The 23,913-nt window shown below is 44.2% G+C and overlaps 2 protein-coding genes across 5 annotated transcripts in view; one reads left to right on the top strand and one right to left on the bottom strand.

Annotated features, from left to right (window-relative positions):
- Window positions 1–20,135, bottom strand: part of LOC137430149 (uncharacterized) — a 45,746-nt gene extending 25,611 nt beyond the window's left edge. For 2 of the 4 annotated variants that reach the window (XM_068120785.2, XM_068120777.2), the window contains exons 1-3: window positions 19,906–20,135; window positions 16,173–17,461; window positions 4,366–4,512 (exon numbers count right to left, since the gene is read on the bottom strand). In XM_068120785.2, the coding sequence (XP_067976886.2) occupies window positions 4,366–4,512; window positions 16,173–16,974 (949 nt within the window). In that variant the 5' untranslated portion in view covers window positions 16,975–17,461; window positions 19,906–20,135. The remainder of the gene's footprint in view (window positions 1–4,365; window positions 4,513–16,172; window positions 17,462–19,905) is intronic. The other 2 variants (XM_068120802.2, XM_068120794.2) reach the window with 1 other exon arrangement.
- Window positions 20,136–21,763: 1,628 nt separating this feature from the next.
- Window positions 21,764–23,891, top strand: LOC137419274 (non-selective voltage-gated ion channel VDAC2-like). The gene has a single exon (XM_068105399.2). The coding sequence runs from the start codon at window positions 21,789–21,791 to the stop codon at window positions 22,737–22,739; it is 951 nt and encodes a 316-aa protein (XP_067961500.2). The 5' UTR covers window positions 21,764–21,788; the 3' UTR covers window positions 22,740–23,891.
- Window positions 23,892–23,913: the final 22 nt, after the last annotated feature.

The following is a 23,913-nucleotide window of genomic DNA, read 5'->3' on the forward strand; positions in this document are numbered from 1 at the left end:
AATCAACAAATCAGCTCCATCAGCAAACTCCAAAATCCTTTCACCTTCTCCATTTCTCACACCATATCCGTAACCCCCATGAACTCCCTCAAAACCATCCATACTCCTTCCCACATGTCCATTCAGGTCTCCTCCCACCACAACAACTTCCTCATCTTTCACGTTTTCCATCAGCTTCTCTATCGCACACCAGAACTTGTCCTTCTCTTCATCGCTTCGACCAACCTGCGGAGCATATCCCGAGATGACGTTCACCAAGAGCTTTCCAATCATCATTTTCACCATCATCAACCTATCACTCACTCTAGTCACACTCACCACACTGTCTACAAACTCCTCAGAAAACAGGACACCAACACCATTCACGCCTCCGGCACCCTTGCCACACAAACTTGTATTTCTGTCCCTGCCTACCCTTCACCATTCTCACACCACTTCCCTTCCATCTCGTCTCTTGCACACAACATATGTCCACTCTCTTCTGACCAATACTTCCACCACTTCTCCTGATCTCCCTGTCATTGTCCCCACATTCCATGTCCCAAACCTCAGAAACCGATCTCCACTTCGGGCTGCACCCTGCCCATATGTACTTGTGATTGTCATGGTTCTCTTTTTGAGGCAATGTTTTTATGGCCGGATGCCCTTCCCGACGCCAACCCTCTTAGTCGTCTCTTACGACACGCATGGATACGGTGTACCTATTCTGACCAGGGTACACACTGGGAAACGTTTAAAACATGTAAATTCTGGGGGGGGGGGGGGGGGGGGGGGGCGTCAGCATCACCGCTGCGGTTTAAACATATTACAACAATATCCAAACAGAACGATGAAAAAAACAATCCGGGAAAAGTCTCCAAGCGAGAACGTGGATTTGAGAAAGAAGGAGCAGAGGCGGAAGAAAACGAGATACAGGGGGCGGGGCACAATCCGAGACGAGGAGGAGAGCGAACAAGCACGTGTCCGGGAGGAGAGAAAGAATCAATATAGAATTATTTGTCTAGGGAGGTGAGGTGAGGGGGAGAAAACAAAATAAAAGAAACAAGCAATACAGCGAAGGAAATAACCTAAACCGACAAAACACCGACGGGGGAGGGAAGCCCCAAGTCACCAGGCTGCGCACGAGGTACGACTCATAAAACGATTAACTACACACAAGTTTGCACGAACCACAAACCAACACCAACTAGAAACACACAATAACATGTACACAGCAAAATAACCAGTGGAAATTTGACAAAGACAAGAATGGGAAAACAGTCAAACTTCGATGCCGTGGAGAGCTCGAAGCACGCCTCACTCGCCCGAGGAACCGGAAGTCAATTCCTCTCGGCTTCTCCTGGTATATTATATATATTAGATATAAATTTATCTCTATTATAAAACAGGAGTGTCTGTCTGTCTGTCTGTCTGTCCTCAAACTACTCCCTCAGTTTTGGGGCTAGCCCCGCCAAACATCCTGCGGAATGTTTTCGGGGTCCCAGCGGATGTTGTCAGGTAGGAAGGAGGTTTCATAAATTCCTCAATAAAATTATGATTTTGAAATTAATTCGATACGAACCTGCCGCGAATCCGGAAGTGAACACATGACGATAATGAGCTGGTTTGATAATATCCCAATACAACCATCATTTAAAACAGTATTTTGTTAAAGTATCAATTTATGATTGGAATGACGTTTGGAATTGAGTGAATACAATTACGATTTTGAATTTGTAATTGTATTCACCCCGACCGTACGGAACTACTTTACATCCGGATTAAAATATTTGTTTACGTTACGAATGTTGGTAAAAGTTAATTTTTTATATCGATGCTATTCAATTTTTGATTGGGGTTATGCTGCTTGGAATGAAAATATAGACATCGAGTTCAAGTGAATGACGAAATGCCGTGACTGTTTCTACTTTCTAAGCGTGACATACGCGGATCACCATATGCAGATTCACCATTGACTGGGTATAGAACCAAACGGGTGTGTTTTTCATGGAAGTCCTTCACGAACCTGCTGTCCATGCTTGACTTGATATTCGACTAGAGGTGGCACAGATATGTGGAATTCATTGGTTTCATGGTTTCCCATTCGTCGTTTTTTAAACTACGTCTTTCACGAACCTGCTGTCCATGTCTGACATGCGACTGAAAGTGCTACAGGAATGTGGAATTTATTGGTTTCATGCTTTAGCATTCACCGTTTCCGCATTGTTTGTTTGCTTTCGACTTTTTTCAGCTTTAACATGTTTTCTGTTTTCTGCATAGCACGGGTACCTCACTAGTATGTGTGTATAGTCTCTGAGGACTTCAGAAAGAAGGTTATAGATGCCGACGAGTCTGGGAAGGGATTTAAAAAGATCTCCAAACAATTTGAAATCAATCATTCGACTGTCCGGAAGATCATCTACAAGTGGAGAAGATTCCAATCAACTGCCAACTTGTTCAGTCCAGGCCGCCCCAGCAAGTTCAGCCCGAGAGCAGACCGCAACATGCTGAAAGAAGTCTCTAAGAATCCCAGAATGTCATCACGGGACCTACAGGTAGCTCTTGCCACTGTTGATGTCAAAGTGCATGAGTCTACCATTAGAAAGAGGCTGCACAAATGTGATCTACATGGGAGGTGTGCCAGGAGGAAACCTTTGCTTTCCAGAAAGAACATCAGGGCAAGACTAAAGTTTGCCAATGAACAACAAGACAAAGACCAGCACTTCTGGAACAATGTGCTCTGGACAGATGAGTCAAAGGTAGAGCTATTTGGCCACAGTACCAGAAGACATGTTTGGCGAAAACCAAAGACAGCATTTGACCACAAGAACCTGATACCAACTGTAAAGCATGGTGGTGGAAATATTATGGTTTGGGGCAGCTTTGCTGCATCAGGGCCTGGGCAGCTCACCATCATATAATCCACTATGAATTCTTCATTGTACCAGAGGGTGCTTGAGGATAATGTGAGGCCATCTGTCGGAGAAGTTGAAGCTCAACCGAAGGTGTTTCTTGTAACATGACAATGACCCTAAACATACCAGTAAATCCACCAAGGAATGGCTGAAAATAAAGAAATGGAGGGTTCTGGAATGGCCAAGTCAAAGCCCAGATCTAAATCCCATTGAGATGTTGTGGGGGGATTTGAAACGAGCTGTGCATGCAATTGTGCATGCTGTGCAACAATTTTTTGTTGAATAAATTATTGCAAAGTCAATTTTGTCATTGTTTTTTATTCAATTAGATCACCTTTATCTATAGATACTGTTTAAATGAAGATCAAATATTGATATGTCCACATATGTTAAAAAGATTTAAAAAAACATTTCATGGGGTGTACTTACTTTTTCCACAATGGAAATTTGCATTATTTTTATTTAAATTATACAATGGACTACAAAATGTAAATGTTTCATGATATTTGTCATATTATATCACCTTTATCAATCAATATTGTTGAAATGAAGATCAAATAGCTGTATGTTGAAATATGTTGGAAAAGTCAGAACTTTACATGGGGTGTACTTACTTTTTCACGTGACTGTATATATACATATATATATATATATATATATATATATATAATATATATATATATATATATATATATATATATATATATATATATATATATATACACACCATACATATATACATATACATATATATATATATATACATATATATACATATATATATATATATATATATATATATATATATATATATACACATAAATACACACTTTATACCCTTTAAAACATTTAAAATATATATTCGAACGTGCTGGACCAATGGCCTAAGGGATAAGGCATCAGACTCCCAACGTGGGGATTGCGAATTCGATTCCAGTCTGGGTTTAATATATTTTTTTCCCCTTACTTTTTCAAGTCTTTTATATAGTCTTCAATAAAGTCTTGTACGATGAACAAATGCATGTTTGTATTTAAAATGTATCTTGTGAAAAATGCAGGGGCATAGAAAATGCCCCTTTATATATGGTATGTGCCATGTGGCAAGGAAAAGAAAAGAAGGGACATTCAAAAAAATATCTCATGTGCATGCTGGACTACCCTTGTGTTCTTCAACGGTACACAACCCTAACCCTAACAACACCAATTCCGAACACCCACAAATAAGATTTGTTATGCCCCAAGCCTTCCAGGGCACACCCCAAGTATAACCACCAAATTTAAACTCACTCCAACCAGCGGTTTCGGAGTGCATACAAGTGAACCACACAAAACACACGCCAGATTGTGTATCGTACAATTTGTGCTTGCAATCACATTAAGTGTTGGTGCTTTACCAGGCAAACGATTATATATATATAATACATTGCAGGACATGCTACATGTGTAGCTAAAAGGAAGTGCATGTACGTACCAGCAACACAACAGGCCTTTGTTTCACTCTTGCCTCGTCCCATAGTTTTACTGATGCAGAAGCTGCAAGGTTCTGCATTTAGCAGGTGTGTTTCCTGGTTGTTCATACCAAGCCTGAGCACCTCTTTCATCGTCACTTCAGTACCCCCTTTAGAAATATACATACAAGTACAATACTACGATTAGTACATCCTTAGCGAGGAACTCACGTAAGGCCTGTACAAATATGTTGTTGTGGGAATGTTCAATTTTTCAAATATTGCTGTCCTTGAACTAATTCCTAGCAGAAAGAACAGTATGGCAAGATGCAGTGATGTTGTGGTAGACATACTGCTCTTCACTGTAATATATATTCTAAGCCAGCGGTGCACCATTGTCCAATTAAAGCTATTCCAGCTTTGAAAAAAAACCAAAAAAAAACGCTTTTGGATTTCCCATTAAAAAAAACAATGAATGGACACCCGACAAAACAAGTCTAGTTATTTTAACTACACTGCCTAAAGTTGACAACCCCAAGCTACTAAAAAGGTGTGGGGTTTAAACACCGTGCAAGGCTCAGTAATGATGCAGCCCAATTAGTATTTAACTATGTAGTCGAATTAAACTAGAGCATTGTGACTCCAACCAGCGGTTTCGGAGTGCATACAAGTGAAGTGTTGGTGTTGGTTTAACAGTTAGGGTGCCGGCTTGGGATCCTAGGATCCTGGGTTCGAATCCCGGTCGATCGCTGAATTAACGCCAGGGGGGTTGACTCAGCCTGTCATCCTTCCGAGGTCGGCAAATTGAGTACCAGCTTGCTGGGATGAATGATCACTGTGTGTACCCCGATTTAGAATAGGTACACCGTATCCCTGCGCATCGTAAGAGCGTGACCAAGGGTTGGCGTCAGGAAGGGCATCCGGCCATAAAAACATTGCCTCAAACAGGGAACCATGATTGTCATGGGCCCGCAAGGCTAACCCCCGCTCTAGCGGGGAAAACGGCCTTAAAAACGATCATTCATTCATTCATCATTCATTGTGACTATCGCCAATATGCTTCCGCATAGTCCCACAACGGGTAGGTGCCCTCGTTCACCGTCCTAAAAATAAACAAGTTTGATTTAAATCCCTCAGCTGTTTTGAAGTATGACATTTTCACCAGCCATGACAGGTTTCACGTCGATCGGTGAAGCGGTTTCAGAGAATGGATTTTTTGAAATATCGGCTTTTAAGCTAATATGGCTGCCACACCACCACGTGACGTATGACCTTTAAAAATCTACACTCTGCTTATGTATGGGTAGGGGATCATGTTTATGAAGTTTCGTGTTGATCGGATAAGGTTCGTTTTTCTATCCAATATGGCTGCCAAACCACGTGACCTATGATAGTTATTTTCAAACTATATGCAACAATGGTGTTAGATGATATTTGTAAAATTTCGCATCAATAGGGTAAGCAGTTTCCGAGATATAATTATTTAATATTTTCCTTCAATCCAATATGTCTGCCACACCATGTGACCAATGATGTTTTCGTGATCATCTTTTAATCGCCACAACTAGTCAATGACACACGTAAAGTTTCGAGTCAATCGATTTGGTGGATTGGGAGAAGATGCTTTTTTTAAAGGTTTGAGGTTAAATCCAATATGGCTGCCAAACCATGTGACCCATGATGTCATAACTAATATTTCAATACAAATGGGTCATACATCATGTGCATGCAATTTAACATTTTTAGGATAAGGAATTTGATTAAAACATTTTTGCCTGGTATACCACTTCACTTATGTCATTATTATCATGCTTTTGTTCCCCATTGGGAGTACTTCATAATGTGCGAAGTTTCAAATTTTTCCATTCAGCAGTTTCCGAGAAATATTTTTATTATTATTTGCGTTTAATCCAAGTTGGCTACGATACCACGTGAACTATAATGTCACAATTATCATTAAAAAACATTCTGCATGGGTGTCACTCCTACCCTGAAAGTTTTGTCTCAATCGGCCATGTGGTTGCTTAAAAAAAAAAAAAAACGAGGTTTAGCCCGTACGGCCGGACAACCCAAAAACATAATGCCTCTGGCCACCTTCGGGGGCGGAGGCATAAAAAAAGCAGAAGGATACAGCACATTATTACTGCCGCCACCAAATGTGGATGGAGGTTATGTTTTCACCCCTGTCTGTTTGTTTGTCTGTCTGTCTGTCTGAGCAAGCTATCTCACAATTATATGGACAGATTTGGATGACATGTCTTCCAGAAAATTGTTGAAATTAAAAAATCTTTTGATATCCACATATGTATTTCTTAGGTTTGCAGTGGAGCAAAACAAAAAATTACTAAATCTTAGCTTATTCCACACAGAAATCCTAAAATGGCCCAGACAATATTATTGGCATCTTTTAGAAGTTGCGAGAAATAATTATATTTCAAGCAGGTGATTCTCCTTTACTTTGGAAATGAACTCACCTGTGGTGATTTGCAGGTGCCTGCAATATAAAAATCACTCCTTCAACCATTTTGAAGAGAGAAAAGGAGTCATTCTGCCGTTTTGTGTCACTGTGTGAACTGCAATAAGCATGGAAAAATGAGCATGAATGAGCAATGAGCATGGAGAAAAGAAACAAAACCAGAGAATTGTTTGATGAGGTCAGACACAAGACTGTCGCCAAGCATGGACAATCTGAAGGCGACAAGTCCATCTCCAGAGACCTTGATGTTCCTGTGTCCACCGTACACAATGTTATCAGGAAGCTTAAGGACCACGGCACTGTAGCCAACCTCCCTGGATGTGGCCGCAAGAGAAAGCTTAATCGAAGATTGCAGCGAAGGATTGTTCGAATGGTGGAGAAAGCACCTCGATCAACTGCCAAAAAGATTCAAGCTGACCTTCAGACACAAGGTACGACAGTATAAACTCGCACCATCCGTCGCCAACTCAATGAAAGGGGGTTCTATGGTAGGAGACCCAGGAGGACAGACAGAGAGAGACAGAGACAGAGACAGAGACAGAGAGAGAGAGAGAGAGAGAGAGAGAGAGAGAGATTGAGAGAGATAAGAAAGCCTGACTTGAGTTTGCCAAAACACACCTGAACAAGCCAGAATCCCTTTGGGAGAATGTCCCGTGGGCAGGTGAGACCAAATTAGAGCTTTTTGGTAAAGCACATCATCTCCGTGTTTTCAGAAAACAAAATGAAGCCTTCAAAGAAAAGAACACCTTACCTACAGTCAAAGATGGAGGAGGTTCAGTGATGTTTTGGGTTTGCTGTGCTGCCTCTGGCACTGGGTGCCTTGAATGTGTGCATGGTCGAGGTCGGCAAATTGAGTTGTCGGTGACCAAGTCGGTCGGCAAATCATGAAATCAGGAGATTACCAAGGGATTTTGGAGTGCAATGTTCGACCCAGTCTCAGAAAGCTGGGTCTCCGTCGAAGGTCATGGGTCTTGCAGCAGGACAATAACCCCAAACATACTTCAAAAAGCACCGAGGAATGGTTCAAGACATTGCTGGCCACTTCAGAACAGTCTGAGTCCAGATCTGAATCCAATTGAACACCTGTGGGGAGATCAGAAAACAGTAGCTGGGAGAAGGCACCCTTCAAATCTGGGAGAACTGGAGCAGTTTGCACAAGAAGAGTGGGCCAAACTGCCAGTAGGGAAGTGGAGGAAGCTCATTCATGGCTATAGGAAGCGCTTGACTGCAGTTAGTTTGTACAAAGGCTGTGTGTGATACCAAATATTAAGTTGAGGGTGTCAATAATTTTGTCAATGCCATTTCTTTTTATTTTCTGATTTAAAAGGATATATTAAGTTCTGAATTAAAAACAAAGGGTCTGTAATATGAACAGTGAAATAAAGAATTGTGGAGACCAAATACTTTTGTCAATTTCAACTTATTTTTCGAGAAATTGTGAGTTATTTGAAAAAAGTGAAAGGGTGCCAATATTTTTGGCCAGGACTGTGTGTATATATAACAGATTATCTCATGATGTATTCTGAATCATGAATCATTCAGATAACCTCACGATATATATATATTATATGCTGAAACGCAAAAGAAACTTACCACCTTTGAAACCTTTAAATATCAACAATAACACTGCGTGTAGTAAATGTGTGAACTTATTTATGGACAATAGTGTCCTCACTGTCAGACAAAACGGTCACGGATGGTCACTTGAACCTTCAATGGTCACTTCATAGCACAGCTGTTGAACAGCCGTTTTGACTGTCAGTGATTAGCCAAGGGGTACGGGATGATTTTAATGAGCTGCACGTGATGTCTCGATATTGGCTTTAAAAAGGCCAGTGCAAAATGGGCATTTCAATCAACATGCCACGATTGTCAAGGGATCAACGGCAGCGTGCCCTGGGCATGCTGCAAGGCGGACTGAGCTACCGTGAGGTGGCACGTCGCCTTGGCTGTTCACAGCAGACAATATCGGCCCTGGTGGACAGAGACACCCTCCACAACTCTGCAGATGACAGACCTCGATCAGGGAGGCCAAGAGTCACCACTGCAAGGCAGGCCAGGCAGATGGTCCGAAGTCACTTGCGGGATCGATTCCGTCCAGCATCCCGCACTGCGGCAGAAACTCCGGGGCGTGCAAACCCACGGATCTCCAATGATACTGCACGAAGACGACTGCATGACTATGGTCTGACTGCCAGAAGACCATACAGAGGCCCCGTGATGACGCCACTTGGCCACTTGTTTGAAATGTAATAAAATTGTAACAGTTCAAAATAAAACAAACCAACAATTGCTAATTGAAACATTGGCATTTTATTGATGACATGTCAAGTTTTTGACCAAGATACACCATCTCATCAGTTTGTTCTACAGTACAGAACAGCACAGGGTGCAATGTCAGTCCCCTTTCAATAGCGTGTGTGGCCACCATTGTTTTGGATACAGGCAGTGCATCGTCGGCGTATACTGCCTACCAGTCTTTGGATGGATTGCTGCTGGATTCTGTCCCACTCAGTCCTCAATGTCTGAAGCAGCTCTGCCCGTGTCCTGGCCCTGCCAACTACGCGTCTCCCAAGCTCATCCCACAGGTGCTCTATGGGATTCAGGTCAGGGGAGAGCGCAGGCCACTGCATGGTGTTGATGTTCTCGCCTTGGAGAAATGCAGTGGTAAAGCGAGCAGCATGGGGCCGAGCGTTGTCATGCTGAAAGGTTCTCAGTTCTGGGTGGTCTAGCAGGAATGGCAGCAGATGAGGTCGCAGGATGTTATCCACATACCGCTGGGCTTTAGGATTCCCATCCACAACCACCAGTGGCGTCCTGTACCGGCCTGATATGGCGGCCCACACCATCACACTTGGGCCACCCCACCTGTTGGCCTGACGCACGCAACAATCGGCATATCGCTTGCCAGTTCTTCTCCAGACACGCTCACGCCCATCAGGACTGTCCACACAGAACCTTGACTCATCGCTGAAAGCGACCTCGTTCCACTGCGTCAAGGTCCACCGCTGATGCTGCTGGCACCATCTCTGTCGGTTGCGGCTGATGCTGCTGTCTTTTGCGTTTCAGTATATATATATATATATATATAACAGAAGTTATGGATGGATTCGACCGAAACTTGGTGGATGGTTGGGTAGGTGACAAGTACAAGCCGATTCGATTTTGGTTGAGGTCAGGATGCAAATCAAGCCAACCAGTGTTGGGATAAAAAACGTCAACTGTTCAGTCTGGAATGGGTATGTGCTCTACCGAGTGCTGTTCTAGTTTTAAAAAAATGCAACAGGAGGACATGCCCTGCACTGTTACTGTAATCAAGTGCTTACTGTTAGAGCAAGATATGCAAACCGTAATATGAAGGCACCATCTACGTTCAATCATCAGCACATGTCAAGTTACCCATAATAGCTCACATTAGACAAGTAGCACAAGTAGGACTTTTTATGTTTGCGAATCATATTCAGCCGATTTACTTATGACCGATGGAACTAGACAAGCCGGCTGTGAATCGGCATTTACACACACTCCAAATGACCAAGAGCAGGAAGGTAAAATGGCACGATTTACCAGCATTGGGCTTTACTCAGCATGGGCTTCCATCATGATACTAGAAATAAACTATTCAGAGAAGAAGACAAGAAAATGGCATCCACTCTAGCATCAGTGCAGGCTGTACTAAACAGTAGGTTAAGCAGTTCAGCAATTTTGATTTGTACACGCAGGATGGAATGACATGAAAATGTGATGTTATACAGTACATGTAGCCAAGCAGGGTGGGGGACTGACGGCTATTTCCCCATGGTTTCTAAAAATATTTTAAAATAAATTGCCTGAATTTGAGGTGCAAACCCCCTTTTCAGTCTCTTGGAGGGGGCATATCTGGATGGGGTGAAAAACACCATGAGAACCTAATTTTTTAATGCATCGTACCAAACTTGCTCCATAAATCGGTCATGTAGTTTGTGAGGAAAATGTGTTTTAGTGAATATGAGGGATTAGGGGAGGCAGCTCATGGCCCCATTTCTAGGGGAGATACGGCCATGGGGAGGACAACTTAAGGTTAGGGCATGGTCACGATGACACATGACCAGTTTGGTTTCTGAGAAGAGTTTTTTGAAAGAAATACCAATATTTGGGGTAAACCCCCCCTTCAACCCTCTTTAAATGGGTGGATACAGATGGAGAGCATAACCCCATGAGCCCTTACTGTTCTGATGAAATGTACTGAATTTGGTCCATATCGCTCAGGTAGTTTTGGAGAAGAAGATGCTTTAGTGAAAATGAGGGATTTGGGGAGAGGACCCATGGCTCCCTTTCTGGGGGAGATACGACCATGAAGAGCAAAACCTTTTAGGTTAGGACATTGTCCTGACGAATTGTGGTGAGTTTGGACTGGATCTTTTTGGCTGTTTCTGAGAAGAAGATTTTTGAATAAAATACCAATACAGTCATGCGTCGCTTAACGTCCGATCGCTTATACGTCCGTGGCCCATAAAAATAATAAGAAAATAATGGGGATAAAAAAAACCCCGTTCAGACAACGGGACGTAGTGGACATAAGTGGCCTTAGAGCGGGCGCGCTCACGCATGCATCACGTGTTCTTAAACAAAATAGATTGTGCTGCCAGGCGTATGATGATGATACAGTACAGTAACTATATAGCCATAATATGTTTTGATAGATATAAGAAATGCCAATGTTACTGGTTTATGTTTTTTGGCTATTGTAGTGTACAGTACTTTTAATTTGATTTCCTTACTTACGAAATAAAAAGTTTACAAACGGTATAACAGTGTATGCTTGGTTTTGCCTCGTCGGCAGCGCCGCAGCATCATCAGCATCCAGTCTCGATTACCCCCGCGTATCGTGAGCATTATTCCATTGTCTTTTCATTTGATTTTATTAAAATCAATCCACCCTAAAGTTAATCATGGGTCCCAAACGCAGCGCAACCAGCCCTAGTGGTGGCAGCAGCAAGAAACAACGCAGGAGCATTGATTTGGAGGAGAAGCAGAAAATAATAAGACAGCGTGAGGGCGGCAAAACTGTGAATGCTATCGCACGTGATTCCGGCATGTTTTTCAACACGAATACCACCTCTTTGATTCAGCCTATGGATCAAGGGCTATTGCAGCTTTCAAGTCCTATGTTCGGACAACGTCCAATTCGGTTGAAGTCACGTTTCCAAGAACGTATCTAGGACATTAAGCGATGCATGACTGTATTTTGGGGCAGTCCCCCCCCCCCCCTGCCCCTCATTATAGGAGGCGCATCCGGAAAGGGAGCAAAATTCCATGAGACGTTGCTGTCATGATGAATCGGAACAAATTTGGGCCATAAATCGGTCAAGTACTCGTAGTTTGTGAGGAGATGTGTTAGTCAAATGTTAACTTACGTCACTACGTATGTACAAACCTAATTGTGTACGTACGTACGGACGGCCAGACAGCAGGACCCACTCTACGAGGTTATTTCAGAGAAGTTACCTAAAACTTAATGTTCCATTTTTTGCTGAACAGCAAAAGATGTAGTAAATGCAAGGTGTAAATGCAAATCTGACCCACACAGTCGTCCTCCTCGAGCCTGCCTGCCTGGTCGCATTGGTCGGTATGGTATGATGTAAATGCATAAATAGTGATGCTAATCAATCTAATAACCACATTCTATGGGTTCATTTACCAGTTGGTGACGTGCATCTTCTGGAAAGCTCACATCAAATAGCTCACTGGAAAGGTTTTTCCCCAACTCTCCAATAAACCAGGTAAGCACTCAGAAGCAGCATGGCAGGCACAGATGTGCATGGACACCAGAGCACACGCATGCGCATACACACACACAAACGAGACAAACACTTAACACAGCCACCAAGCTTGGGGGAAGTGCCATCATTACCGTCACTTCCCAGGATACTCTGGGTACCAGCGATGTCATAACAATGGCGCCGCTTTTCTCAACCGTACTCAGCGGGGCATTTCCTCCTCCCCATGGATGCCAGCCGATGAGGATTGTCTGTGCTCTATCCTTTTCAAGCAGGGAAACAACACGTACCATTTTTAAAGTCGTTCGTATGACAATCCGGTCCAAACCGGATGGGTGTTTCTTCGGAGACACGATCTCCTTATGGGATGGCCGATGGCTCCCTATGGGAGCTCATCCGCCTGTAGCCAGGTATTGTCCGTCAAGCCAAATTTAGGGGGAAGTTGGTCGTTTTGCAGAGATCTCAAGTTCACATTTCATATCATATGTGAACAGATATATCCACCAGAAACCTTGTATAATTCATGTAAAAATTGGACCATGGGTCCTGAAGCTCATCTGGATCAGGAGCAATATATATATATATATATATATATATATATATATATATATATATATATATATATATATATATATATATGGGCTTTTTCTCTTTCGTAAAGGTATTTAGTCATTAAAACCACTTCCGATATATGTCATTCAGATGATGTTTACGTGGGTGGAGGCATAATCCATCAATGCATTCAGGTCAAATTCTATTTTCTACTTTGAAAGTGGAATTTGCAATATATTATTGTAAAAACGTGGAATATACAATTTTCAATACTATATTATTAATTTAGAAAGGTGGAATTTTCAGAACATCATTATAAAAACTGAAGAGGAAAGATACATTGAACCCATCTGGCCTACCTAAATGCTATAGCCCTAAAAAAAATGGTCTGAATAATTGGCCGTATAAGAGTAAATTGATCAGTGTATTTATTGTCTTATAAATATAATAACCACATTTAGAGGCCATTTTTCCCCGCAAGGCGGGGGTTGGCCTTTTTCGGGGACCGTGGTTGTTGTTGTTTTTTGGTCCCCTTTTTGAAGCAATGTTTTACGGCCGGATGCCCTTCCTGCCGCCAACCCTTTTTGTCGCCTTTTACGACAAGCAGGGAATTACCAGTGAACTGGTACTCAATTAGCCGACCTCGGAAGGATGACAGGCTGAGTCAACTCCCCTGGCGTTAATTCAGCGATCGACTGAGATTCGAACCCAGGATCCTGGGATCCTAAGCTGGCACCCTAGCCGCTAGCCCAACAACACCCAACACCCAAAGAATAAAGTGTATTTATTGTCTTGATGTATGTAAAATATAACTTGGGTAATAACCCTCAAGTACCGACAAGTTTCAGTGGAGGGATGTTTGTTTTTGGAATCTCTTATGTTTTAAGGAATCCATTGGTATGTCAAATGCCGACGATGACTTTGCATTTTGGATATCGTCCTTGACTCTGGCGAAGTACAGTTATCTTCAACCAAGACACTTTTAATAAATATGGAAAACCTAAGAAATATAGACAATAATATTTACACAGATGCAGGCAGGATGGCCTAGAAGTATGTACACTCACCTCAAAACTGTCTAGCCTGGGTTTGAATGCTGACCTAACTATAAACTTTCATCCAGGTGTTTCACAGGTAGGGTAATTCATCAATGTTTATTTGGGGTACCTCGGATGAACATTAAACTGTGCATCCCATCTGCAGGCATCAGTTGGTGGACGTCAACGATCCCATGGTGCTCTTCACAAAGAACAGGCGAGCTATTGCTGGCACAATGCCTAAAATTACTGCCCTAACCTACAGGGGGGCACTGCATCAGTAGCACACTTGTTATAAACTATGTCAATGTGTCCATTTGCATAAAAGGGGAACATAATGATCATAATTACAATGCCTATAGAAAGTCTACAACCCCTTTCAAAATTTTCACCTTTTGTTACAAATTACATCAAATCAGACTTTTCCACCTTTAGTTACACATCATAACCCACAACTTCCAAGTGAAAAACAAACTCTACAAATGTCAGAATTTTTTTTTAAAATACAAACCTCGAATATTTTGGTTGGATAAGTGTCCCCCCCCCCCACATATAATACCAATTATAAACTAGCTCAGGTGTAACCAATCACCTTCAAAATCATACACCAAGTTAATTGGCTACCACCTGTGTTAAATTGTCATGATTCTGATTATTTCAGGATCAATTCAGCTGTTCCTGTAGATTCCTCTGACGGGCAGTGTATTTCATGGCAAAGACTCAACCATGAGCACCAAGGAGCTTTCAAAAACCTCCGGGATAAAGTTGTGGAAAGGCACAGATCAGGGGATGGGTATAAAAATATTTCAAAGGCCTTGAATATCCCTTGGAGCACAGTCAAGGCAATCATTATGAAGTGGAAGGCACATGGTACCACCAAGACCCTGCCTAGATCAGACCGTCCCTCCAAACTGGATGACCAAGCAAGGAGGAGACTGATCAGAGAGGCCACCAAGAGGCCAATGGCAACTTTGAAAGAGCTACAGGCCTTTATGGTAAAGACTGGTCACTGTGTGCATGTGACAACAATATCCCAAACACTCCACAAGTTTGGTCTGTACTGTTTGGTAGGGTGGCAAGAAGGAAGCCATTACTCAAAAAAGCTGACCTCGAGTCCCTTTTGAGGTATGCAAAAAAAAAAACACTGCAGAGATTCTGAAACCATGTGGCAAAATGTTTTGTTGTCTGAAGAAACCAAGATGGAACTTCTTGGCCTAAATGCAAAACGTAACATTTGGCGCAAACCCAACACAGAACATCACCCAAAGAACACCATCCCGACTGTGTAGCATGGTGGTGGCAGCATCATGTTATGGGGATGTTTCTCATCAGCAGGGACTGGGGCACTTGTCAGGATACAAGGGAAAATGGATGGAGCAAAATATAGAAAAAGCCGAGAGGAAAACCTGCTGCGCTCTGCAAGAAAGCTGAAATTGGGATGGATTCACCTTTCAGCATGACAATGACCCGAAGCACACAGCCAAAGCTACACTGGAGTGGTTATGCGTTAAGGAACAAAAATATGAATGTCCTTGAGGCCCAGTCAGAGCCCCGACCTAAATCCAATAGAAAATCTGTGGCATGACTTGAATATTGCCGTCCATAAATGCTCCCTGTACAACCTGGCTGAACTTGAATAGTTTTGTACAGAAGAATGGGGAAATATTGCCCAATCAATGTGTGCAAAGTTAGTAGAAACATATCCCAACAGACTCACAGCTGTAATTGCTGTCAAAGGTGCTTCTCCAAGTATTAAATCAGGGGGTTGGACACTTATCCAACCAAGATATTCAAGTTTTGTATTTTTCATTAATTTTCTGAATTTGTAGAATTTATTTTTCACTTGGAAGTTGTGGGTTATGATGTGTAAATGAAGGTGGAAAAAGTCTAATTTAATGCAATTTCATTCCAGGTAAAGGCAACAAAAGGTGAAAAATTTGAAAAGGGGAGTCGACTTTCTATGGGCAGTGTACATTCAACAAATAGGCTTTTAATTCATATATTACCTGTGGCTTCTGCTTGTCCTTCAGACTCTGCTTCAACTGCTTCTGTTTCCTCAGTGTACACTGTGCCTCCATCCAAACCCCCGTCCATTTCCTGCTCGCCAGTCAGTTCTGTGTACCCCCCAGATGCCCCCTCGTATGAATGTCCCTCGCCATACACCGATCCATCAAGTCCAGCAGCAGAGTGACTGCCACTGTATCCATCAAGCCCACCATCAAAGGTTGGCTGCCCATCGAAGTTGTTTGTATTTGTGCCTTCTTCAAAACCTTGCCCCTCGGTGCTGACAAAACTCCCGGAAGTCTCTCCTGTCGCGTACAGACCAGCCTCCAGTGAGCTGAAACGATGTGCTGCTGAAAGCAACTCGCGGCTTAAACCCGTCAGAGTGAGTACCAGAGCTTCAAGAACATCAGCCAGTAGTGGTGGTGAGGCGGCAAGGCCTTCTGCCGGCGGTCCACAGGCTGCCAGGGCTCGGCGCAATGTGGCACAAGTCGCTTGTGGGAGACGGCGGCGGGCAGCTAAAAGGAGCTGATGTCTGCGTGGAAGGTTGGCAGCACTTGCTCGAAGAGTCTCAAAGTCCCCGATACCCAGTTCACGCCGCAGTGTTCCTGCAAGTCCAGGTGAGGCGCCAAGTGCTGTTAGCCAACCAGAGAAATCCGTTCTAGGATCTCGCCATGATCCAGCATCGCTTACTCCTGTCGAGGTCATCGACGTCGCCGTCGTCGTCCCAATGTTGCCAACACTGCCAGTGCCTTGCAGAGCTCCACCGGCTCGAGATGGACAAGCCACCGCTGCGATGCATGCCATGGTGCCACAATCTCCGACGAATCAATTGTACACAGGGAAGACGTAACGGTAGCTAGCCACCTATGTGCACAGACTATCTTCAATTTTGAGATTATTTATGTATGAATGCTCGTAGCATCCGCATGAATGAAAAAATGCACTGGTGTCTATAAAATTTGATTAAAAGTGTGGTCAAAACTCAACTGTTTAAAGTTGTTTCAATAATTTGAGCCAGAATTCACTTACTGTCACATAAAGTGAATTTTAATAGAATGAACACCGAGAGCATGCAAGATCAACAAAACAAACCAATTAATTATATCTGTTGTGATCATGCAGGATGTGGCTCACACCTCTCTTCGACTGGACTATGAAAAATGTAATCTTAAGATGTAATTTTATGAGTCAACCTCACTGACACTCTATGAAAAGCTCAAAGGAAGCAGAAACACAAATCATCTCTGGCGGTGAATTTCAAAAGGACATCAAATCAGCAATCTGATGAGCTCTGCGAGAAAAAAAGGGGAGGGGGAGGAAGAAATATGAGTGAGTTTCCTAAATCACCACTATGATCACTGCTTCTGAGATCAACTTCATGAGTGATGTTTGCGAGGTTCAGTTGGTTGCATTTGGAAACTATACAACCATGACATTAATCATCTTATAATGTCTGCATATGCAAAAATAGTGTACAAAGGCACTTAAACTCCAAGCAAACATTTAAGGGTTAGAATCAGTGTTTACTTGGAACCCTGGTGTTGGGCTAGCGGCTAGGGTGTCAGCTTAGGATCCTAGGATCCTGGGTTCGAATCCCGGTCGATCGCTGAATTAACGCCAGGGGGGTTGACTCAGCCTGTCATCCTTCCGAGGTCGGCTAATTGAGTACCAGTTCACTGGTAATTCCCTGTTTGTCGTTAAAGGCGGCAAAAAGGGTTGGCGTCAGGAAGGGCATCCAGCCGTAAAACATTGCTTCAAAAAGGGGACCGAAAAACAACAACAACCACGGTTCCCGAAAAAGGCCAACCCCCGCTTGCGGGGAAAAATGGCCTCTAAAGGTGGTTTAAATCAGTGTTTATTTGAAGAATATTATCTGTTAGAGTTAATTTTTTTGGTTTTAGTTGGTGCCATTTGATTGCCAGGGGTGGCAGGATACCCGAGAGGCAAGTGCACTCATCTCTGAGCCGTCTCACTAGGGTTCGAATCCTGACCCAGCAATAAACTATCACCCTGGCGCTCAACATGCACCACGAGGAAACAAAGTATCCACCATCCATCAAAAGGACTGCAAGTCAGAGAACTCGTCTGCAAGCGTTAGTTGGTGGCCATTACAGATCTCACCCTGTCTTCTGGCAAGAATTGCATTGATCACATGACTCGTTCATTCATTCATTCATTCATCCATTATTACGTCAAAATGTTGTCATGTTTACCTCCACCACCGAAGGTGGATGGAGATTATGTTTTCACCCCAGTCTGTTTGTTTGTCTGTCTGTCTGTGAACAAGATATCTCAAAAAGTTGTGGACGGATTCGGACGAAATTTGGCAGAGAGGTATGTGACAAGGACGAAATGATTTGATTCTGGTGAAGATCCGGATATGGATTCAGATACGAGAATTATTGAATTTTTAAGTGATTCTTCACCATTGAGAGACAGGGCGAAAAGTCCTATATGACATTATATTGAAAAAAGTTATGGACGAGTTATGACTGAACTTGGTGGACGAGCTGGTTAGGTGACAAGAACAAGCCGATTAGATTTTGGTTCAGGTCTGAACCCAGATACGGCCTATCAGTGGGATACAAAACAAACTGTTCAGCCTTGCGGAGGTATGCGCTTCACCGAGTGCCTTTCTAGTTTCACTCCTGTCTGTTTGTTTGTCTGTGGACAGGATATCTCAAAAGGTTGTGGACGGATTCGGTGAGAATTTGGGTATGTAACAATGACAAAATGATTACATTTTGATTAAGATCCGGACCCGGATACCAGTAATTTTAAGCGATTCTTCACTATTGACAGATCGGGCTAAAACTAAAAGCGGGCATGATGCTAAATAATGCTAAATCGATATAACACGATATTTCAAAAAATTATGGATGGATTCGGACAAAGTTTGGTGGAGTGGTTGGGTATGTGACAATGACGAAATGATTCCATCTTGATCAAGATCCGGATACTCGTAATTTTAAGTGATTCTTCATCATTGATTGATCGGGCTGAAACTGATATTGAGCACGATATCTCAAAAAGTTATGGGCGAATTTTGACGAAATTTGGTGGACGAGTTTGGTAAGTGACAAGAACGAATCGATTATATTTTGGTTCAGGTCCGAATCCAGATCCTACCTATCAGTGGGATACAAAGCATGGACTGTTTAGCCTGGCGGAGGCGGAGGGATCCTCTTCTACCGAGTACAGTTGTAGTTGTTCGCTTCCAATGAGCCTGCATACTATACAACTATGATTAAATGTACACAGGGATCGAACAACAGCACATTATCACACAAAGATACTTGCGGGTACTCATGTTTCATCATTTTGATACCGAGTCAGAAGCAAGCCCTTTGGCTTTAAAAGTCAAGGCCTCGATTTTCAAAACACTTTTGCTCTGACAGCTCTTCGCTTTCAGACAGATCGTTCTTTAGAAGCTAACTCACCTGTCCTCGAACGCGAGCTTACGTTAGCCACCTGTGTGTCATGAGTAAAGAGTGAAGAAGATCAACGCAAGCACCTATTCTATTCAAGTCGCACGTCAAAACAGATGATCATTCCTGGGTCATGTGACTAACGGATACCACGCATCGTCAAAGACATTGACTCCTTTCGTCCAACGAGACTCATCAAACATTACACGCAACAACATCAACATGGGCAGCGCTGCTAGTGCTTGCTATAGGATAGGAATGATGAAAAGATAACCTGAGATGCTCATCGGAACAAGGTGGCATTTACCATGATGCCCATCAGTATCCTCGTTCCGGAACGGCCTCGAGTTGTAAGGTTTGTATGAAATTCCAAGAACACTGGACAGAAAGGAGTTTGGTTTCGCAAGCGGGAGCTGAGGCAGACCCAGAACACCGGAAAGCTGGAGGCTGCGGCCTCTACACAGGGCCTACGGCAAGCACGAACAGGAATAGTTTTTCTTCTTCTTCTTCCTACTACTCCTCCTCCTCTTCTTCCTCCAACAACCTCCACGCGACGAATCTTCTTCTTCATCTGCCTGGCCATTTCCGCGTATTCTTCTTCCTTCCCACTTACAGTGTCCTCTTTTCTCTCAATTATTTAGTGAAATAATCCTATATTAATATTACCTCATGTCTTCACATTCTTATAAATCCATTTAATATTAATCTTATAACTACTCTTTACATTTCCATCATTCCTTTGTGTCGTTCAAGTTGATTTTCCTTCACGTCTTCTTCTCCACCTTAATGTTTGTAGGTCTATGTTTCCCTATTCCCGATTTTTTTTGTATTTGTTAAATAATGAACCCATCATCAGCCATCAATCGCATTTCTCGAACCGTTCCAACTACAGTACACGTTGTTTTCCTTAATTCTCACAGTCCACCTTTATTACCGATACGAGACACCTTCATTCGATTCAATATGTCTGATCGCTGTATCAGTGCGGATCCACCACCAGTCTAAACATGAATGGATCACTAGTTTGCTGAAAAAACTGAAGTCACCGGCCGCCATCTTGGTACTCACTACAACATTTAAAATCCCTAAAAAAAACTCCGTTGATTTAAAAACATGCTCTTGGGACTCACAACAACATAAAAACGCCCGAGGGAAAATAAAAACTTATAGTTTATTTTGAAAAGCTGATAAGCTCTGATATATTGTTCATGTTGTTTACGATGGAACTTTTGCACGAAAGAGAGTCCAAATATGGCGGCCGCGTGGCCTCATCAGCAAAAGCACTCTCATCGGCCGGTAGTAACTCCATACTATAGAGCTCAGTGGTATCCACCAGTTACACCGAACGGTGTAACTGGTGGATATGATAGGTGGTGTAGAGCGCTAGCCAAGTGGCTTAAGTAATCAAGCAAGCACTCCATTGAAACGGTTGCTAAGGAACGGCTGGCTTGGCAAGCTGATTGGAATGGACACCCTTGGAGTGGCCACTATTATCCAAGCTCGTTGCACCGATATGTATGACTGTAGCTCACTCATTATGGCCGATCAAAGCACACTTTTTTCTCTCTTGAAATGATAGGCTCGTGTTCTCTTCTTAATAGATTTACACGTTTTTATTATTCACTAAAGATCCCTCCATTCTGAGCCGGGTTTCAGATCTACTACGATCTATCGATGAAACATTCATGCTAAACCTGATTTCAGATCTACTACGATCTATATATGACACAGCCATGCTTAACTTCTATTCAAACGGCGCACTTCAGGTTGGTTCCTGACAGTCTTATCGTATAATTAGTATAATTACAAACTTTAATTGCTCCTTGTGTGACGGCTATTTATTGCATAATTTTTGTTCGTTCGTCATTCTCATTTTGTGGTATCTAAACACACATTGCATGGGATTTTGAGGCAAAACCATCAGTCTTCCACAATGTTGTCTTGCAGTTGTACTTGTAGTTATGGATGTCGAAAAGTCGTTTGCCGACATTCGAGGTCAACAGAAATTCCATATTTAAATTGGTGAAACTCGGACATTAAGGAAGAGACGCGCACATTAAATTTAGGAAATCCTAAAAAGGGGTGCGGAAAAAATAATAATAATAAGAATTCTCCCAGCGACGTCATATCCGGTGATTGTCGAAGGAGAGGGAGTTAGCGCGGAAGTAATAAAGTATTATCGTGCGAGATATGGCGATGGCGGCGCCGTGTTGTTACAGCGACCTCGGCAAGGACGCGAAGGAGCTTTTCACCAAAGGCTTCGACTTCGGTCTTATTCGGCTGGATTGCAGAATTCCGAGCATCGCAAATGCCGAGTTCAAACCGAGCGCTTGGTTCGGTCTTGAATCCGGTCGATCCGCCGGCAGTCTGGCGTGTAGATATACCTGGCCAGAGATGGGCCTCACGATCAGCGAGCGATGGGCGACCGACGGCACCATGGGCGGTGACGCCACCTTCGCACACGTGGCTCAGGGAGTCGACGTCACGGTAGACACGTCCTTTTCTCCAAACACCGGGCGCAAACTCGCCGTGCTCGGAGCCTCCATTTGTCGACCTTTCGCGCGCGCCGACGGCGCCGTGGAGACGGACGCGTTCAGCACGACCCTTTGCCTGTCGGGAGTGGCTCACCAGGGAAACTGGTTTGTGGCCGGCGCGGGGAAGCTCGGCGGTCCGACCGGAGGCTGCCCGGAGTGGTCGACGAGCGTGGGCTTCAGGGGTCGCGGCGCCGAGATCGTGGCTCACGTCGGCGACGAAGGTCGCCTTTCGCTCCTCGTGTCGCAACGTCGAGGCCGACTGTTCGCCGCCTTCGTCTTCGGTCGTGCCTTGCCCGGCTTCATCCCGCTGCCGGGGTGTTCGCGAGACCCCGAAAAGATCGCGGGTTACGGGGTTCCCAGCGAAGCGGTTTTGAGCTCCGTGGGTGCGGTGCAGTGCACCGTTCCCCAGTTCGGCGTCGCCGCTCGCTATCGCTTCAGTGATGACACCTCCGTGTGCACCAAGCTGGCTCTCGGCGGTCACCTTGGCTTCGCATTCTCGCAGAAGCTGTTTGAAGGTGTCAGGTTGACCCTGTCGAGTCTTATTGACCTCAAACGCCTGAACTCAGGGGGTCACAAGGTTGGGATTGGCCTGGATATGGAGGCTTGAACGAGATGCCATGTTTGTTTGTTACTGTGGTGTGTAGTTTGGTGTTGTACCCCACGACACGACCCTCCCTTCCCTTCCCCTCCCCTCCCCGACCTTCCCCCCCTCCTCTCCCCGACCTTCCCCCCCTCCTCTCCCCGGCCTTCCCCCCCTCCTCTCCCCGGCCTTCCCCCCCTCCTCTCCCCGGCCTTCCCCCCCTCCTCTCCCCGGCCTTCCCCCCCTCCTCTCCCCGGCCTTCCCCCCCTCCTCTCCCCGGCCTTCCCCCCCTCCTCTCCCCGGCCTTCCCCCCCTCCTCTCCCCGGCCTTCCCCCCCTCCTCTCCCCGGCCTTCCCCCCCTCCTCTCCCCGGCCTTCCCCCCCTCCTCTCCCCGACCTTCCCCCCCTCCTCTCCCCGACCTTCCCCCCCTCCTCTCCCCGACCTTCCCCTCTCCTCCTTTCCCTGACCCAACCTTCCCCGACCCTCCTTGACCTTCCCCTCCCCTTCCCGACCTTCCCCTCCCCTTCCCGACCTTCCCCTCCCCGGCCTTCCCCTCCCCGACCTTCCCCTCCCCTCCATCGACTCCACCCTCCCCGACCTTCCCCTCCCGTCCCTCGACCCCACCTTCGTAGTTCCTGTTTGCGTGCCCTTCAATCGTGCCATACATGTCACGACCTTTTGTCCCCGCACACACTTAAACGAGCATGCTTGAGGGTACCTGCGATGTTATTTGTCCAGCTAGTGCTTGTACCCCCAAACCCGAGACATGTGCATGTGTGTAGATCAACAGAACTTGAATCATGGTAGCGGCACTTAGTGTATTGTTTGCATCAATATATGGGAAGGTCACCGTCTTGGAATCTCACTTATACTTATACTTATACACTCGATCAATCAATGGTTTATGCACAACAAACTCGAACTGGGCAACTGTACAGTAGAACAAAACCTACTGCGTTTTTTAAATACCGATATTTAATTTAAAATCAAACAATTCAGTCGTGGTTGCAAGAGTTGTGCATTGGAATCCCAAGCTGCGATTGTTTCCATGGCGTTAGCATACGCTGTGGTGTTCATTAATAAATAAATGTGCAAGCATGTCATTCATCGCGTCCAGGGGATTCTTTTTCGCATTTGTCCGAATATGCAATCAATAAAGGTTGGATGTTATTATGTGGACTTTTATGAAGATGAGTCTTTA

The sequence above is a fragment of the Myxine glutinosa genome, chromosome 1, assembly GCF_964187855.1.
Source record: "Myxine glutinosa chromosome 1, kmMyxGlut1.1, whole genome shotgun sequence".
NCBI lineage: Eukaryota > Metazoa > Chordata > Myxini > Myxiniformes > Myxinidae > Myxine > Myxine glutinosa.

What these genes read in the sequence shown, in the direction of transcription:
- LOC137419274 (XM_068105399.2), top strand. Translation starts at nt 21,789, where the DNA reads ATGGCGATGGCGGCGCCGTGTTGTTACAGCGACCTCGGCAAGGACGCG.